Source organism: Harpia harpyja, chromosome 14 (genome assembly GCF_026419915.1).
Source record: "Harpia harpyja isolate bHarHar1 chromosome 14, bHarHar1 primary haplotype, whole genome shotgun sequence".
Classification (NCBI taxonomy): Eukaryota; Metazoa; Chordata; class Aves; order Accipitriformes; family Accipitridae; genus Harpia; species Harpia harpyja.
In genome coordinates, this window is record NC_068953.1 from 19,218,256 (window position 1) to 19,238,095 (window position 19,840).

Below are 19,840 nucleotides of genomic sequence, written 5' to 3' on the forward strand. Positions count from 1 at the left end.
ATTGCAAATGACACAAAATTAATTTAAAAGTCTGCCATTTTATACCAGGACAGGTTCTACTCAGTTTATCAAAGTATTCACATGCAATTTCAAAAGGATTGGAATCCAGACAGATGCCTTTTTTAAAAAAAAACCAAAATATCAGACTGTCATGAAGATCTTTTGGATATTGTATGTATTACGTGGGGGTTTTTAAGTTAATCCAACCTTACTTGGGCTGTGCTGAATATTAGTGGAGAAGAGTTGTATGCATTGGATGCATCTTGGAGTCTGACGCAGCCTTACCCCATGAACTCACCACTCTCCCAGTAGTTCTATCGCCCTTCTCGTGCCCTGTAGGTTAAAGGTTCCATTTTGACATATCTGGGGCTGAAGAAGCGTTTCTTTTCCCATTCCTCTCCACCATCCAAAATTTGTCAGTAAAGGCGAAGAGAAGCAGTGCGAGATATTATGACATGCTATTTGTGTAAGCATTTGTAATCCTAAATATGACCTCATGATGCAAACCAGGACTTTGGTGGCTCAAGACAAAACACAGTCTTCTTATATTTTGCACTGTAATTACTTCATGAAGCAAAATCCTCAATCAAATTAATTTTCTTCCTGCATATCATGGGTATTAAACTGTGAGTGTGCACCAGGACTGGCCTTCCCTTTAGTTTGCTTGGCTCCAAAAGTAAATTGGAAAAGTTAGTGGCAAGGAAATAACAAACAGCTGAACATTTTGAAGCCTTTTATATTAAAACAACTTCTATTTCCCCTTGCCTTCACTTCTTCCTGCCAGGTCTAGCACTGGAAGACAAGGAGAGTGGGAGCAGGAACAGAAGCAAGTGCATGATAACCTACTAAGATAGCGTCTGTGCTGTGAAGAAGTTCAAGGACCTGTTTCATTACAAACCATTCAGTGTGTCTGGCACCGCAGAGTCGATGGGAACCACTCCCTGCATTGATCTAGCGATGCAGACCTGAGGATTATTTGCCTACAAACAGCTATTGTTTGCAGGATTGGCAAATGAAAAAACAAATATGTTTGTTTTCTCCACAGATCATGTTGCTTCCTACTTTTTCTTGGTAAGAGGCATTTGGGGCTGGTGCCCAGGTTTTGGAAGCGTTGGTTGCCTAGTCAGGAACTGAGAAGCCTAAAATGTGCTTTCTTCTTCTGCTCCTTCCTCCCTGTCTCTTTGCTCTCACTCGTCGTCACATCTGTTCTGGGCCCAATGCCCAACAATTCTGCATTAACGCCTCAGTACACACAGGCTTGCACAGCTGAACAGTTTGCAGTGCAACGTACCCAGTGCCATAATGTCTTCCCAAATCAGGTTCCTGCAAACAATTTTTGTTTACGGAAAGAATCATTTGGCTCCGTAATGCTACTTGTGAGCTGTGCCCAGCTGACTCTAGCCACTTCAGGTCTTCCCAGAGAAATGGTTTTGCAGGGCACAGTCACAAATCTAGAAAATGCAGAACAGAGCAGGTAAACAAATATCCTTAAAGAAGATACCATCTCAGGCCTTGATCCTGCAAACTCGCACGGGCTTAATGTTAAGCACATGAGCAGTCCCAGATGACTTCAGCAGAGCGACTCACATGCTTACAGTGCAAAGCATTTGCCAGATCGGAGCCTTTATGTCTAATTGCAAAATAAAAGGCAAGTCTCCCGGTTCTATCAACTGTAATGAATTGTTATTAACAGCACATTTTAAAATAGCCGTGGGGCAGATCCCAGGCAGACCCACTGGGGATAAAGTGATGTGGACTTGTTGCAACAGAACCTGCAAATACTTTTTCTTGGACAAAGCACCGTGCCAGTCATACGAAACGCTCACACTGCGGTGAGGTGGTTTTTATAGGCTTTGACCTGTGCAAGGCTTTTTTTGTGGTTAGTCTTCGTGCAGTCCCTCTCTTTTACACCTTTTGCGTTGAATTCTGCTGTTTGAACCAGGAGTTGGAAAACTCCTCTCCTCCTAACCTCGGGGGTACTTTCTATACAGATTTGATGATTCCACAACGTCCCAACATACCTTGACGAGCCACGGTGGAACAAACCAAATCACGGCACATGCCCGCCAAGCTCTTTCGCACCAGGTCCGCATCCACAACCCTGGCCTGCAGGGTCCCGTCCGTGTCCCCTCCGGTGAGGGGGTGAGCAGCACAATAGGCAACATTGTGTCCCGTCGTCCCGCAGCAGAGCCCTGGCGAGGCGGAGGACAGACGAATCTGGGGGCACACACACACAAAAAAGAAAGAGAGCAAAACCCACCCAGGTTTGCATGCTTGCATGGCACGCCTGTTAATGAAGAGCCAGCCCCGGGCCCTCATTAAGAGGGCCTCGGCGTGGACACCCCGCCAGGGCCGTGCCCCCGTCCGCTGCCCGTTTGCAGCCCCGGCGCCCCGACAATACCGGCGGTTTGAGGGCAGAGCCGCGGTGCTGTCGCGCTCAGCGGGCGCGGAAAGTTACGCGGCCTCTCCGGGATGGCGTTTGCACCTGGGGCTGCCGCGGTTTAATGGACTTTAACACATGCAAACAAGAGCTTTTGTTGGCGGGCACAAAAGCTGCCCCCGGCGCGGGGCTCTCCCCAACACTGCCCGCATTGTTTCCCCTCCGCTGCTTCTTGTCACCCTCCTTGTCAGAGTTTAATGAGGACAACGAGATTTCGCAGGCTCATTTCGCACTTCAGCAACTTTCTAACACTTTCCTAACGAGGGAGAAGGGGCAGGAGAGACCGAGGGCGCAGGGGAGGAGCCGTCCGGGCCCGGCTCTGTCCCCGCGGGCAGAGACCCGCATCCCCGGGGCCGGGGCCGGGGCCGGGGCCGGGGCCGGGGCAGGTGCGCTCGGCGGCCGGGGCTGAGCCGGCATGCGGGGGCTGACCCCGGCCTATCCGGGGCCGGGGTCGCGGGGGCTAGAGGGGAGGCTCGGTACCCTTCCATCGCCCCGGCTCAGCCCCTTCCAGCCCAACCCCGGCACCTCGACGTGGCTCGATTAAAAAACCCGATTCATCTCGCCGGGTTTAAGCTCGGCCGGGAGGGTGGTGGTGGTGGTGGTGGTGGCGGCGCGGGGGGGGGGGTGTGTTCCCCGGGGTGCCCGGAGGAGCAGCGAGGCTGCGAGGAGGCGATGGGCTCTGGGACCGAGGTGGGCAGCGGCTGGGAGCGTCCCCACGGCTCGCAGCGAGGCTCTTCCCCCAAGCAGGTAGCTTTCCCCGGGTACCGGCTCCGCGCTTTCTGGGCCGGAGCTCCGCAGTTTTCTCACCTCCCCGCGGTCCTCGCTGAAGCCGAGCATCTCTCCTAAAGGAAAGCAGCGGAGTGGGGTGGACGCTCGGCTCCTCTCCCACGTCCCCGGGGCAGTTTCTCCCCACCTCGAGGGCACCGGGCACCGTCGCGGCGTCACCGAGCAGGGCCAGCCCCGATGGTGCGGTCGGCTGACATCTCTCAGCGCGTTTCGGTGCTCCGGGGGGGAAAACGGGGGGTCGCGGGGACCCGCGGGCCGGGGGATGCAGAGCCGAGGTCGGTAAAACTTCCCGAATTCCGGATTTGCGCAATGAAAAGCAAAGCCGTCGCTTTTCCCAACGGGCCGCCGCCAGGCCGTGTCCTTCGGGGGGGGGTTAACTGCTTTTGGTTTTCGGGAAGCGATCCCCCCCACTCCCACCCCCCGGTCCCCAAACGCGGACATCCCCCTCGGGCTGGTTTTATTTCTCCCTCTCTAGATAGCCAACGGTCGCAGGCAGGTCGCAGCTGCGGTTTGCGGTGTTTTAGATGGAGATTTCGGGGAGGATTTGCCTTTAGCCGTTACAAATCCCCGTCTCTGACTCCTGTTCCCACGACCGAAATCTCCCCTCTGCTTTTTTTCTTACTTCCCTCTTCTGTGTGTGCGTGAGAAATTTGGAAAACTCAAGAAGTCGTTTAATGCAAAGGGATTTTAAAACACCAAAGTATGCGGTGAAAGAAAAAAACCCACCCCAACCGCTTAATTAGATATTTACCGAAGGAGCCATTACAGCCTGCTGGGTATAACACAGAGTTTGTAACTTCTCTGGCCACAAAGAAATTCAGTAATTACTTTTTTTCTCCCTTACAATGGGATGGGTTAAGGATGGAGCGTGATAAACTTAACTCTGTTCCTGGGCTTTTTGCAGATTAGACTTTGGCATTTGTTGGTAAATACCAAGTGAATAGAGACTGTGTGACCACAGTCCCTTGAATTAGGGACAAACATTTCCCCTGTGCATTTTAAATAATGCTACTGCCAAATATTTTGTTACCAGAGATCATTATCCTTTGAATGAAAACTGGAGGAGTAAAGGCATTGGTTTTGTCTTTGCTGGTGTGGAACAGACTATATGATATCTAGAACAGCAACAAGCTTTCACAAATTGCTATATGATTTCTACTGCCAGGTTCTGTGATATTGGATACGACATAAAAATAAAAAAGCCAGGCAGATAGACACAGAAACTCACAGAAACCACCTGTATATTTTGTTTCAAAGGAAAATCTCAGCTATTGTCTTACTGGCCCTGGTTCTGTTAGGCCTTGGATCTGCTTAATCTTTAAAGCTATTCAAACAAATTGAATGATACAAGGCAAGTCTCCTATAATTAATCCAGATTCTTGAATTTTGATACAAACTTTTATGTAACCGAGAAGTTTCTCCCTTTTCCTTGCAAAGACACTAAATAGACACTAAGTCCTTCTGTCAAGAGCGCTACCACGAACAAAGTTAAAAGGAACAAACCTGGAAATTTTCCCTTCACGAGGAAGAAAGGGAGGCATATTAGAAAGAGATGCAAACATAAAGTCATGGGAGAGCTGGTACTGGTGTCTGGACAGAGACCAAGGTTTAAAGTGGCCCGTACGCTACAAACTGCCCGAACATGAACACAGAAATTGTGAGTTGTCCCAGGTAAAGCTTTTGCAGGATGCTATTTTGTTAGTTTATCTGAACCTCACAGGCTCTCAGTGCTGGCGCTCAAAGGTCTCATTTAAATCTTTTGAAATGTTTGTCCTCTCACTGCTACAGTCCAAAGAAAATGGAAACGATGCCATCAGGTATGAAAGAACTCCTGACGTTAACGCTGAACGGCCACTGCAGATAATGAAGCTTCAGCTGCGGTCTGCCCCTTCTCATGTTATGAAATTTGCTCTCAGTATTTGGCAGAACTACTCCAGAATGAATACTTCGCAGAGCTATGGATCCTGTGATGAGGCATTGCTGAAATCCCCTGACGTATGACTCCCTTGTAGGAGTCAGTATTTTATCTGGATTATCAGGAGAGGAAGAAGGATGTATTTTCTCTTTTTTTTCTTTTTTTTTTTTTTCTGTGATGTGGGCTGTCCGACCTGTGACTTTAGTGGAAAATAAATATGCACAGAAAGGCCTGTAAGCCTGGACCTGCTAAGTAACTCATAGGTTGCAGATACAATTTCCACTGAGGCCACTGGTAAAATCCTCACTGACCCAGCACAGACTCAGTTGGTGTGGGCAACTCTCCAGGTTACCTCACAGCAGATCTATGCCCGACAGCCCCTGCTCTCTGACTCTTTGGCTTTCCTCCCCCTCTGCAGATTTTTTCCTTTAATCAGGTAAAATGCAGCAAAAGAATGAAAACCTTTTGGGTTTTGAAGCTGATGTGCCTGGCAGTGATGGTTTATACAGTGCAGTTCTACCATCAGGTATATGGAAAAGGACCCTCAGCCCTTGGGGAATTACCTGCTGGGTTGAATGAGCTGGGTTTCCTTGAGTTTCTGAGCAGGCATGGGTCTGAATGTCTTTTCACGGACACAAACAGAAACGGTGCTGACTGTACGGACAGAGCAGAAAGCCGTGCCTGGGGCCAGCCTGGCATGCAGTCTTGTCCTGGGTCACATCAGGCGATTCCCTCTCTGGTGGATGCCCTACCCCTCATGCCAGTCAACAGTTCCACCTTGTACTCTTCGAGGTGTAGTTCCAAACCATGTGCCCACGATGCTAGTGCTCTGTGTCAGCCCTTCACTGCTCACATTACCAGTTTCTCCAGAAAGGCACGGTAATGCCCAAGGCTTCTTCTCCGTTCTCTACAGAGGTGTCGCCTCCTCAAGGTTGTCTAAAGACCATTTGGAATGAGACTGTTCATTTCAGGATGGGAAAAGAAAGAAAACACAGGCCGGGCTAGTTTCTGTGGTCCCCACAAAAGAGGGGGACAACCCAAAGTTGCCCATGCAATAGCCCAGATGGGATGGTTTTTGGGTGCCCGCAGCTCCCAGGTGCTGCTGCCGATGCCAATGCCACTGGGTCTTGTCACAGCTGCTCAGTGTGCCGTCCAGGAGAGGCCACTGCTGATAACACTCTCCAGGTGTTCAGCTCGAGAACAAAGGGCCTTTTCAGTGGCTGCTGAGAAGGAAGAAGCCTCCTTGCTGGTTGCAAAATGGCTTTCCTGGATGGCAATATTTGGTTACAGTAAGATCTGTTATTTCAGAAGAAGCCCCACAGAAGGGAGGGTAATTTGACTCAGGCATGTAAAAAACCATTGTGGGGACTCGTCTCCCTCCTTCTTCTCCCCAAAGTACTGAAACAACATTGAGTTGTAATGTTTCATCTGAGCAGAGTAAAACTGGAGTCTGGGACCAGAATGTGTCTCATCTTGTCATGCCCACTTACGTCAGGATGAGCTAGTTCATCATCCTGAAGATACAGGGCTTCCTGCAGCTTACCTGGCTGGTCAGCACACGAACCAGCGTCTTCTGAGCACAAAACTGAGCTGAGAAAAGCTGTGTGCTGGCACGAGCACAGTCCAGGGGAGACCTTTCCTCAGTCTGTGGACCTGAATTTCAATGCTTGTGTTGGAACGTCTTAATCAAATGGTTTCACAGCAAAACCTGCACTGTTTGCACAGGGAAACATGAAAGATAACTTGGTCCTGTGGGTGAGGGTAAGGAGGTAGTTTTGCTGTGTTTCCCAATTAGCTTGGTCTTGATCCATGTACTCTGTGTGTTTTGGCACTGGAGGGATTTCTAAAGAGGAAGGTACTTGTGGATGCACCCATCGATTGCAGCTGTCTAGAGGTGGCGCATTCTTCCTTCCCAGACAGACAGCTGCCAAGGGAAGGAGCACCCCTTGTGCAAGCACTGCCGATATGTTGTCCTTGTATTTTCAAAACCTGTGGTCCTAGCACCAGCTGAAGGCTTTCTGTGTTCCCCTACAACCCTCACCATGGTTATTATCTCCATGAGATAGTCCCAGCATGTTCCTTTACCGTGGCTGCTCCGTCTCCCTTATGTTTTCCCTGTACCCCATAAGCTGTTCTTCTCCACAGGAGGGGGGAGGTGGTGCCCTCTGATATGTAGGAGGTGACTTATTTAAAATTATTTTCCCCACCTCCTTCAGGTGGAAGTGAGAAGGGCAACCCAAGGAAACTTCCCACACCGAGGAGGCATTTCCCATCTATGAAAGAAAAAACAGAAGGATGCTGTGTTCATCCCAAATGCCCATGCTTCGTGGAAGAGCAAGGACATGTAACATTATTTTTTTTTTAATACCTGCCAAGCTCACCATGGCAATTCACACATATATATATGTATATATAAAGTTGAACTTCTAATTTTAAGTAAGTAGAAGAACACCAGCTCAGAAATTGTGCTTTTCAATCAAGCAGTACTATTTCCTATTGGAGATGAGGCTATCCTAATTCTTCAAACGCACCAGCTAACATCTATACAAATAATGGGATTTGGCTGAGTACAGTTAAATATATTTGATTACTTCCCTTTTATCTAGTTCTAGGTTTACTGTACTTTTCCTTGGATGGCAAATAAGAAGCCCTTTTCTTCTAAGTGACAGCAGGGAAAAGAATCAGGTTGCTAATTTACCTGAGACCCAGGAGTGTGTAATGATAGATGTGTGCTGGAAACTACAGAGTGAGTTTTCTAATTTGAGGGGGGAGGAGAGAGGGAAAGCGTGAGATTCATTAATCTTTCAAATTGATTGCACTTTTGCTGATGGACTTTCATGGTCATAATTACACGCACAGCAGGAAACAAATGCAGTGAGAAGATCAACTGGCAGGAAGCTAGGACCTAACGAAATGTGTCATACAGGAAGCAATTAAAATGGAAAATCACTGTTCTCCAGACAAACAAGGACACATCATGCCCGTGGGTACTTTATCTCTCTCAAAGCAAAGGTTAGACTTACCTGTAGTGTTGTAAGAAATAAGCTCTTCAGAAGTAAGCACACACATGGTCCAGGACAAGTTTGGCTAAATAAGCAGAAATCCTTGTGTGGATGTTCAGTGTTGGTCTTCATCGATGACCAGCATTGGGGTTCAGGAATGAGAGACCACCCTGGGGAGCCACAGCCCGCAGAGTGGCTCTATGCTGCTGCTATCACCAGGCCTGCATGTCACCAGTGCTTCCAAGGGCATATGTTACTCGGTTCTTTGCACATCAGTAAATGGAACCTCTCTGGCAAAGTCTTCTTGGAGATATGTGAAGGAAAGAGGCAGGTGGGGAGGGAGATGGGAGAATGCATTGCAGGCAGGCACTGAAGGGTCATGCCTACGGTTTAGGTTTGTTTCAAAATGGGTGTGTTATCTGCCCACGGAAAAGAAAAAGCCCAGCACACGTCCACATTTCCATGATGGCCAGCTAAATTGGGCTTAAAGCACAAGAAGCTTTGGGTGAAAAGTCATTCTCTAGATAAGAGAAGGATGTAGCAGACTTGAATCTGAGCCTAAGTTAGGTTTGTAGTGTGGATGTGCTGTTAGTCTGATTTAGGAAGGGCTTATCTCCTCCTCTCTGTCCTTTTCTGGGATCATTTGCGGGCAGGCCAAATTCAAGCCAGGCTTTCACCTGGAGAGGTGCGTTCACACCAGACAAGAGAAGAGCAGTGCTAGAAGGTGAGATGAAGCGATTTATCCAAGTCACAAACAGGTAAGTGCCAGGGGCAGTTCAGGTGAACTGATGCAAAATTATCTAAAATTTTTTGAAGATTTTAATATTGCCTAGTAAATAGTACCTTCTTTTTGTTCCTTAGAAGATTCAATATACTAGTTCTTCCCATGGCTCTTTTCTAGCTGGTTCAGATATAATGCTGGTTATACAGAAATGCACAAAGATTCCATAATTTCCCATAGGCACGTTTGTGTGTATTCTATACTTACAGCAGACTCTGTTTCCCTAAGACATCTACAGGATCACCAAAGAAGACAAGCAGCTTTTGTCTTTTTTTTGATTGTTTCACAAAAAGAAATCATATCGTGACTTTCAAGTAGAAAAAAAATTAGAGAAATAATAACATGACCCAACTGCAAAAATATTTTTTTTCATGAACTATACCAATGAATTGGAAATGCAAGTAGTAAAATGAATTGCCAAAAGTATCAAATATATGTGTTTTCAATAACTTTTTTTTTTGTTACCTAGTAAAATATTTTCCTGGAGAAGGGTTGTTAAACCCCTCTGTGCAATATAAAGGTGCAGTGATGTATTGTCTCAGAAGTGGTTTAATGGAGTTTTGGGGTCCCATTTTTGTACATATTTTCAACACACACAGTGCGTGATCAATTTGGATTTATAAAATGCTATATATTTCTTTCTAAGCAATGATCTTAACTTTTAAAGAATGTTGCTTAGTTAGGAGTGCATGTGTGTGTGTGCATTTTGGCAAGGCAGCAAATAACATGCAATATTTATGTCATTTGAGAAAAGTATTTTGCGCGTTTGCCAAAATCCAGTCCTTTCTAAGAACCTAAAGGTATTTGATCTGTGCTAAAACTTAGTCCTGGGAGGAGGATTAGGTGTGCGGGAGTAGTGGGCAGAGGGAAGGTCTGTCCAGTCTTTGCAGTGGGAAAGGGCAGGATTTTAAACGAACAAGCCAGATCTCATTTCAGCTCAATCTCTTTGACTCTGTTTCAGTGAAAATCTGTTTCAGACTTACCTGTGGCTTTACTGCCAAAAACCTGGGTTTTTGCAATCATATTACTAATCCAAGTTGGGCTGCATTAGGTGAAAGTCCAACCCTAGCTCTCCTGCCGTAGGTACTGTGAACAACCCAGGGAGGTCAACCCTCCCCAGGGAGCCTTATTATTAAATGTACAGAGCAAGGATGGCAAAAAGACGGTGTCTTGTGTTACACCAGCATTTCCCCCTTGGTAGCTGACCCACTTCAGCCATGTTTTTCACTGGGAAAAAACAACGAACAGCTGTGAGTACAGAGATGGGGAAGATGGGGGGGTTGTATGATCACAATTTAGCCATATCCTGGTCTCTGTTACTCCTGTTTCCTTTATCCATTGGTGTGATGAAGATCAGGATCTGTCCTCGGCCGCCTGGTATCAGCTGCTGCTTATTCGTTTCAAAAGGCAAAAGCCCCGTGCCTTGCTCACACCCCAGCTAGCCATATAGATCCGTTGCGCTGAAATCTTTGTGCCAAATCCAATGATATAATGTTTCATTCAGAGAATTTTGCCTTCTCTTTTGCTTTATCTCTTCCTTCTATCTTCAGCCTGTCAGGACTTTCACATACCTGCGGCTGAGAGCTAAGAGATCAGGAACTTTGATGTTGTAAGGGATATTTTATCTCAGGTAATTCTCACCAATTCCTACCTTATTGTGTAGGATATCCAAGGACTCCAAGAGTGAGCAACGCCTTTGTCTGGTAAGATCAGAGCAATTTGCAAGCTTTTCTGGGAACAAGGTCCAATAAAGGGACTTTAGAGATATAATCTGTCAACCCCATTGAGCAGCGCTGTGACAGCAGCCTTATGATTATTGACAGTTTAAGCATCTCCCAGGACAGAACAAGGCTGGGGGTATGCAGTTATTTGTAGTAAGACATTGTTTGCTGAGGAAGCAAAGGAAACTTTTTATACATGAATTCACCACATTTTTTTACTGAGTTTCCTCCCCACACAAACAATTGACCCTACTGGGAGTTGCTTCTTTTTGCCAAGAGTTTGCGAAAAAAACCCCACCCTTGGAGGTGCAACCTCTAATTCACAAAGACGACCTGATTTTGTGGCACTAGCTTCAAAGGGCTGAGCCAGTATGGCCAGTCCTGAGCCTGGAGCCACTGGGCAGAGGTGGACTGACACCCCAGGGCCCCAGACTCTGATGAGTTTGTCACCTGTGCTGCATGGCTTTGGCATCACAGGCAGATGCAGCTGTGAGGACATGCAAAGCCTTTTTTTCTGTTACCAGTCTTACGGTAAGTACTGTGTGGGGCAGGAGGAATGAGAGGGCTGCAATACCCCAAGCCCTGTGTTTGAAATCCTCTTCTTCACCACATACCTTGCTCTGTTCCTTTAAATCTCATTCCTGGTGAGTCACACTGAGATGGCAGAGGTTTTACCTGGGATTAGCCATTCATCATCTCTTCAAGCAGCCATGGCGTGGAGCTCCCTAGAAAATGACTCACAGGAGATGCTCAGCGGGTCTGTCCTGTATTGTCTTCATTACCCACTGGCTGGCTCGCCTCACTGGGGTTTCACTGTCCTCACCATATTTGATTCTTGAGGAGTTTCCCCATTATGCAATGCATTTCTGAATTAATTTTTCTCCCTCACTAGGCAAACATTTGCTTATTTTATTTGCAAAGACATCAGTACCTTCTTTTTCAGTAAACACCCAGGCCTCACATCTTTATAAACTTATTAACAAAGACACCAGCTCATCTTCTGTGGCCACAACTCGGTCTCTCACAGCAGTTATTTTGGGATAAAACCTTTCTGCAGAAGCAAGTAACAGGCCTGTATCCATCCACCCTAGTCTGTATCCATGGCCTTGTTTGCTTAGTCATCAAGCTGATGTTAATATGCGCTCCTGGTAGGTGTTTAAACTTCCTGAATAATTGATCTCTGCTTACTGATGATCAGATAGGCATGTCAGTGTTAATCTTCATGCCAACATACAATCAAGCCTTGGATTGTTCCCCAAGCTCCTTTTCTCTTGCTGTTCTCTCAAACCTTCAGCCATCCTTCGCACCATGTTCTCTGCCCTCCTCAAGGATATTGCTGTCTTCACTGAGCATTTTGAAGCCAATGCTTTGTGACCTTGGGGTAGAAGTCCTCCTGTGGCTTCGCAGAACGAGGTGTAGCCCAAATGCCGATAATACCAGCCGTTGGGCTTCCAAGAGAAATGCTGAACCCGCTACAAAACGGCTGGCAGTTTGCAGGTAACTCCTTTCCAGCCCCTCTACTATGTCTGCTGAAAATGCTTTTCCTGACGGCAGAAGAGACTCACCCTGCCAAGAGCCGTGCAAAGTTGTGCCTGCCTGGCAGAAGCACCAGCAGCAACAGATAGTGAGCAGAGCAGGTGAACGTCTAACCGTCTAACCAGAGCAAAGGGGCTGTGAGCAGCTAGACCACCAGAGCATAGGATGCCATAACTGCTGACAGAGGTTGAGGCTTTGCCCCAGGATTTCACAGGTGCAAATTTTGTGACTTCAGTGTCTCTGCCTGCCCTAGGGTTTGTTTATTCTTGTAACAGGTGTCTTGGGGAAGGCAGATGGTGGGAGGCAGGCAGAAAGCAGCTGTGGGTGGTATCAGAGGAGAATCCTGCCAGCTCACGTTGGGCATGGATCTGAGCTCCTGCCACTGAGGGAAGAGCCGCTCGTGGCCCCGGGAGCAAGGCACTGGCTGATCCTCTGAGCACCGACCCGACAGGAGGCTCGTGTGACAGCTCCAACGTGTTTCCTCAGTAATGAATTCTGACTTGTTTTCCCAAATCGCCTCATAATGACTCAGTTTGAATCTAATGATGCAATCCTGAAGGGAATCGTTAGCTCCCCAGCTAGGAGGGTCGGCCACTCTCCAGCTCCAGCCCATGTGGCTGCTGATTGCGGCGTTGTTTCGTGCAGCTCTATGTACCCTGGCTCAGCGCGTGCCAACTCTTGGGTGTACATTCTTTCTAGGGATACCTCACTCCATCCCATTACGGCTCATGCCAGTGCTTCCCTCCTAGTCATCTAGGGTGCAGAATGGAAAAGGCCAATCTGTTTTTGATTAGGTGAGAGCAAACACGGTGCTGTTACCATGCTGCTGAGCTGGTGGGTGTCTGCAGTTCAGTCCCTCTTATCAATCCCTGATATTGTCCCTTCCTCGCTGCAGCTCGAGGACCAGATGGAGAAGAGACTCAGAGAGAGTTCTGCAGAGCAAACACTTCTGCTGCTGCCTGCTACTCATGCAGACAGAAAATCTGACCAAATGCACATAAGAAAAAAAAAAAAAAGACTTTTCAAGCCATCATTGGCATTGTGTCTACATTGGGAGACATACAGGTGCACTGCCACACGAGTTCCAGCCCCAAATTAAAATATCTTTCCCAGCGATAGCCTTTCCCACAATAGTCTGAAGCAAATTGTGTGTGGGTTGCTGAAATGACACTAATTTGCACCTTGCAATTCATTATGCACTCCAGACTTCACGATCCTATTGAGGTAGAAGCCTGGCAGTGACAACTTCACCGAGAGTTACACACTGATGTCATTCGTACATTTGGTCACTGGAGTTTGATTTTCCAGATTGTGCTGCAACTTCAGCACAGGGTGTTAAATGATTTACTGCAGAGAGACAGTGGTGAGGCCAAGAATAAAACCCAGGTATCGTTAGGCCCAAGATACTATGACAACCAACTAGTGTTAGAAAACACTCCCTGCCACTGCCTTACACTTTTATTTATCAACAAAAGCGGATTTATTTTGTTTTATTCTTAGCAAGACACTGTTTCACTGGAGGCCACTTAAAATGAGATTTATCTTCCTTGGAATAACTACAGACTCTTGCATTTGTAATTCATTCCCCTCCCATTTCTAATCTCATTTCTATTGAATGTATTGTTTTTCTTGCCATTATTTATAAAATGAGATCATTAAAATGAATATTGGAACTTGACAGGTTTGGGGCAGGAAGAAACTCCACTGCAGATGCATCCCAAATACAATACTTTGGATTGCTGCAGCGCCTTTCTCAGCTAAATAGCAGAAACGAGGTATTTCTTATGCTGTTTATTCATGTTTCTGTTTTGGCATTTTGGGGACAAAAGGAAAAAAGACATTCTGACTCCTGGAGTCTACAGCACTTTCTGCAAGAGGCAAGCCTGCTAACATGACAGCATTTACCTGCGTGGGTGCTTCAGAGGATGAGGCTGCTGGGCTGGACTCTTCTGCTTACACTGATGGAAGTAAGAGGGAACCTCCCAGCCGATGCATCTGACCTGCTGCTTGCAGTGCAGAAGAACCCTGACCCCTGCAAGGGTTGCAAGGTTGGGATCTGTAGCTCCACTGACTCAGCTAAATCCAGAGAGTAATTACGTTTTGCCTAAAAATAAGCACAGAGTCACTCTCTTCCATCCCTCAGCTGTTATTCCACTGTTTTTTCTTTTGTCTCTCCATGGGTCCAAACCTTCCCTGCCCTAATAGAATCCCACAGAGCATGAGGTGGGGTTTGGGAGGCATTTGTGGGTGTGAGCTCCCAGTTTGCTCAGTACTGCTGTGCTCTGGGGGGGTCCCTGCTCTGCTCCCAACCCAAGCAGTTACAAACCTCTTTCCACTCCTTAAAAAGCAGCCGATTTTCATCTTGAGTGGGCTGGATATCAGGGATGGGTGAAGCAACTCCTGATGGAAATAATCCGGGGGTCCTCAAGGATGCTCTATTAATGCAGGTTATTATCTGACCCTCGGTAATATGGCAATATGTTCCAAACGCAAAGAAGAGATCTCGGGAGAAGGGTGCTGGGGAACTTCTTTTCTTCATTAAACTTCTATTATTAAAAAAAAAAAAAAAAAAGAGCAAATTGCGATCTAACAAAGCTTAAATCTGGAGTAAATCCACTGCAAACTACTGCTTTACTCTGGATTAATACTGGTGTAAATTAGACTAAGAGCTGCAAATCCCAGCTCTGTCCTCATTCCTGAAAGACGCAGACATTAGGGTCTAAGGATCTACAGTTATGTATTGCATAAAATATTTCCTGGCTAGGAAAATCTCATGGGACAATGATCAGGAACAAGATGGTGCAAATAAGTAGTTTAATTGAAAGTAAAGGCACACTACTAAAAATAAAGAGATGAAAGCAGTTTTTTCTTTGCCAGTTTTAATAGGAGCAATATTAGTAGCAGCTGCATTTCAACCCATTTTGCAGATAACTGTGAGAGGGGCATTCTGAAACCTAAACAGTTTAATTGCATAGGCTACCCTTTAATTTAGGGTGGTGAGAATGATATGAAGGACTCATTAAATTGGGGCATTAACCATAGCAGAAAATAAAGTAGTTTCTTTGTTGCAGAAGATCTCGCTACCCTACAATCACTACAGTAAATTGTTCATGGGAACCACAGCAGGGTAGGATGGGTAGATAGAGACCTGTTGAGATAGAGGGGAAGCAAATGAAAAATAATTGGTACAGTGCTCTGCAGATTGTATGTCACTGCAGACAGTTATTTAATAACTCTCCAATTATTGCTGCCAGCTGGGGCATATTAAGACACTGCGAGAAGTCAGGCCAAAATCCCCAGGGCATGGCTGCTGACCTGGCCCTGTGCTTCCTCCCCTGGGATGAGGAGGGGGCACTGTGGGGGCAGCCTGTGTCCCACCGGGCAGCCCAGGAGGGAGTGCTCCCCTTTTCCCAAGGAATTATGGTGCTTTCCCTCACCCCTCCTGCCCGTGGCTTAAAATATGAGGTGGTATAAAGCTGTTTTGGGTTCTCCTTCCCCTGGACATGGGGCGACTCTCAGCAAGCGTTTTCTTCAGTGTAAATGTAATTAAGTGCAGCGTGATGGGCAGTTTGTTCAGTGGCAGCACTGGTTTAAGCAAATGGCATCTCCCTGCTGCCCCTGGAGCTGACTCAGCTCTCGCAGCTCTAGGCTTAAACTTATGAAGTCTGCGTGAGGTACATCCACAATGGCTGGGATATGGGAGCTCTCTAAACCATCTCACCTTGCTTCTCCTCTCAGCAGTTGCCTTGGTGCTTTGAATATTTTGCTTTCTTGGATTTCACTGTGCCCTCCTCCGACCTGCTGCAAGAGCTCCGCGTCACCCGATTCATTGGTTTATTGGGGGATATGGAGTCCAGGAGTCGGTGCACAAACCACAGGCAAGTAGCAGACCAGAGTCCACGGCTGGTGGCCAACAGCTGCTAATATCAGAGTGGACCAAAAGAAAGGGCTAGGGGTACTTGAAGCTTGGAGCAGGAGTCCACTGGTTACCGTTACGTGTTGGAGCAGCTGGAGAGACACCAGTACACCCTGGGCAGCTGCCAGACATTTTTGCAGCAAGACTCGCATCCTTAGGGGCTGTCATTTAAGCTCTGGAGACCAGAGTCCTGTGATTATATGGCCTTCCTATCTTTTTAAGCACAACCTCAGATCCAGCAACAACCACCATCTGTCTCGGAACTGCAGAAGAAAGCTAGACATCATGAACCTCAAGGGCTCAAAAGCCCAGCTGGAGACCGAGAGCCCAAAATACATTGTCTGAGACCCGCTGCCATTGGGTGTCACCAGCACCATGGCTCCACACAAGGCAGGTAACACCAGCCTGATGGGGACAACTGGTGGGCCAGTCTATGCTGGAAGCAACTGGTCCCCAGGTCCATGGATCCCAGTCCCAAGGTGGGTGTGAAGATGGAGTAACCTTGCCCTTATTCCCCAACAAAACAAAGCCTTTTTAAAAACTCCTTCCCCAAGCTCAGGATTGGGTCCATAAAACAAAAACTGTACTTCGATACCAAATGAAAAACATTACTCACAGACTGTAATTCCTTTCTGCAAATACCGGAGGAGAATATTTCATTTGGCAAACAATTGAGCCTTACAGTTTAGAGCTCTTAATGTGATTAGGGACAGGTTCTGCAACGCATTTGTAACTCCAGGTGATTTTGCTATATCTTTTTGGACTGTGCCCAGATATAAAAATGCCCTTTTGCTAGATTTGGATCCAACTAAAATTGAGGAGAATCAGATGTCGGTAAGTCCTTTCCAGTTTGATCTTTACCCAGGGGTATCACAACATGCCTCAGCTGTGGGTTGCTCCGAGCATCTTTGCAATCTCAGGCTCTTTTTTGCATTAAACATATATCTTGTCTGATGAGTGATAATTCTTCTGTAGCAGATATTCTGTAAATGAGCACACGCTACTCCTCTGAATTACCGTGATGTACTTATGGGGTGGGAGAGAGCACAAATACTTCCATTGGCTCCATGGACACAACTTCACTTCCTTTTAATCTTCCTAAATTGCTTCAGAAGATGCCAATCTTGCTTAAAATGAGGTGAGCTCAGGTGCCCCCTCCATTTAGAAGAGCCCAGTGTTCAATCCTAAAAGAAAAAGCCCCAGCGTTTTGCAGGATCAGACGCCTTCTGGGAAATTTTCTGGTCTCATGCCGTCTCTGCCAGCATTTCTGCCTTGGCTATCAAAGGTGGGGCTGCAAACAGATTAAATTAAGAGCAAAATCTACAGGGGAAGGAGGTGGAAGGATGGCACCACAGAGAAAAAGCTAAATTGTTCTGTACATGCAGCTGAGAAACAAAAACAAGCTTGACCTTTAAACTATTGATAAGAAGAAAATCCCTGGTTTCTTGTTTGTGAGGACTCGCACGCTGGCTTCACCAGCACCAGTGGTCAGGCTGTCCATCGCCTTCCCCATGCTTTGCTGGGAACTTCTTGTGGAAGTAGCATCCATTGCTCAACCAGAAACTGGATCAACCCTTTAGCCTCAATCAGCATTGTCGTAAGATGATACTATGGAATATTTATGGCAAGCTATAGAGCAATAAATAAAAAAAAGCGGGGGGGAGAAAATTTGCATTCTAACACATTTATCACTTTCTAAGAGGACAAAGATTGAACTAAGGACAAAACCACATCATTTTACCAAGCAGGTAGGTCAAAGAAGAGTCAGCAATGGGAAAACCAGACCATGGCTGTGCACATTAAAGCCTTGCTTCCACTAAATGGCCATCACAGCCAAGACACAATGCAAAGGAATACGCTTGAAGTGTTTTACAACGTCGTTGATCTTTCTGACCCCGATAGCTCTGCTTTAGTAACACTGAGGGAAAGCAAGCCGGTTTAGGACACCTGAGGTGCGTGCTTTGTTGGGTGGTAGTGGCAGCCTGGATATCTGATAATCTGTGGCTCTTCATCTCCCTTGGGAACAGGCAGAAGAAGGTCTAATGGCAGGAATTCGAAGTCAGCACCATTCAAATCAGAGAGGAGACATCTGGTTTTGAACGAGGGCAGCCAACCGCTGGAACACGTCAGGAAGGAATGCAGCAGATGCCTTAGCCCTTGCTGTCTTCAAAGCAAAGAATGAATTTCTCTTCTGGAGAGATGTGATCCAGTGCAGCTACGGGTTACCAAGGCCGGTGGGGGAAGTGGCTTGGTCAGCTACTCAGAGCCCACGGGGCTGCCAGTGGTCAGAGCAAATGATCAAAATCTGTAAGTGCCCAGCTTGTGCTGTGGGAGTACTGGATGCCATAAAGTTTCACTGGACAGGTCATATATGTGACTACACGCACATGTGTAGATGCATGCACAAAGCTGGGGGAGGGTTACAGAAACCCTGGCACCAGCAGCAGGCAGAGACAAGCCCAGCAGCACTTCAGTAAATCTAAATAAACCAAATATCTCAGGACTTTGTCCTTGTGTGCTTTTCCAGAGGGTTTTTTTTTTTCCCAAATGCTGTGGGACAAACATTAAGGCCAAACCAACATATCTGCCCTTTACCGCACTTTCACAATCCAGGCATGAGGCCAGACTGCAAAGCAGGACGGTCCAAGGGTGCGGTTTGGTGCTGCGGCTGTGCCAAGGCGGTGGCTGCTGTGATTCCAAGGGACAGGCTGGGTCCTCCACCAGCAGCATCCCACAGCACCGTCGTCAGCCTGGCCTCACCAAGAGCTATTTCGTCCAGCTAAACCAGCAGAACCCCCTTCCCTTCCATGCACAGGGCTGGATTTCTGGTCCATTAAGGTCCCTGAGCCATCTCACCTGGGTCAGATGGGTGATGGACCCTTCGACAGAGCCACTGCTCCACTGGATTTTATGGATCAGCAAACCCCAACTATGGTGACTACAACGACGGCCACAAGCGAGGCTAGGCACGAGCTGTTGCTGTGGGGCTATCCCAGCCCCATCCCTTCATCCTTATTCCTGCCACCTTCATCCTGCCAGCATCAAGATTTGTCCAGCTATATGATAAGCTGAAAACCCAGCTATTTTTTCTGTGCTGGATTATATTTCAGCTGGATCTGAAGTTTCCCAACATGGCTTGCCACCTGGGCACTGGGAGCTGTCACATGCAGAGGGTTTTCTAGTACACAGGTACAGGATCAGTTTCAGATAAAATGCTGCCCCTTTTTTTTTTCATTCCTATCCCCCTCCCCCCCTTTTTTAAAAAAAAAAGAAGAAAAAAAAAAAAGAAAGCATTTGTGTTAGCCTTCTGTACCACACAGAGGCATCAGGGCACTCGGCTGGGATGCAAGACATGCAGGTCCGATTCCTCCCTCCGCCCCAGGGGGTTTCTTTCAGTTTCTGTCGAAACTATATCAGAGTGCAACAGGCATGAGAAAAAAAAAATAAAAAAAATTAAAATCATGATTCAGTAGGTCAGAAAGTGACACACAAATAAGCCAGATCCTGTGACCTTATGGTCGTTCCCAGGAAGCAATAACTGGAAAAAAGCTTGAAGCAGCTGCAGCGGCTGGGTTCACCCCCATCACTGGGGTTGAATTCCCTAAGATCCCTTCAGTTCCCTCGGGGAACCTTCGAACTACTCTCTGCAGCGCCTGACTTCAGCTACCTGTGTCCTGGGGGAGACTGGTTAAAGTCTCATGGTTAAAAATAGCAATGGAATGAATCTGGGCATAGTCTTCAAC

At 47.0% G+C, this 19,840-nt stretch overlaps 1 protein-coding gene and 1 long non-coding RNA gene across 2 annotated transcripts; one reads left to right on the forward strand and one right to left on the reverse strand.

Annotated features, from left to right (window-relative positions):
• Positions 1–1,757: 1,757 nt before the first annotated feature.
• LOC128151497 (uncharacterized) lies at positions 1,758–4,034 on the reverse strand. The gene is made up of 2 exons (XM_052809011.1): positions 3,248–4,034; positions 1,758–2,192 (listed from the first exon to the last, which is right to left on the reverse strand). Exons 1-2 carry the CDS (start codon positions 3,665–3,667, stop codon positions 1,965–1,967), a joined length of 648 nt encoding a protein of 215 aa, XP_052664971.1. The 5' UTR covers positions 3,668–4,034; the 3' UTR covers positions 1,758–1,964.
• Positions 3,085–14,309, forward strand: LOC128151498 (uncharacterized). Its single transcript, XR_008238390.1, has 4 exons — positions 3,085–3,187; positions 8,001–8,128; positions 8,797–8,901; positions 14,011–14,309. It is a non-coding gene; the product is annotated as an uncharacterized LOC128151498 (long non-coding RNA).
• Positions 14,310–19,840: the final 5,531 nt, after the last annotated feature.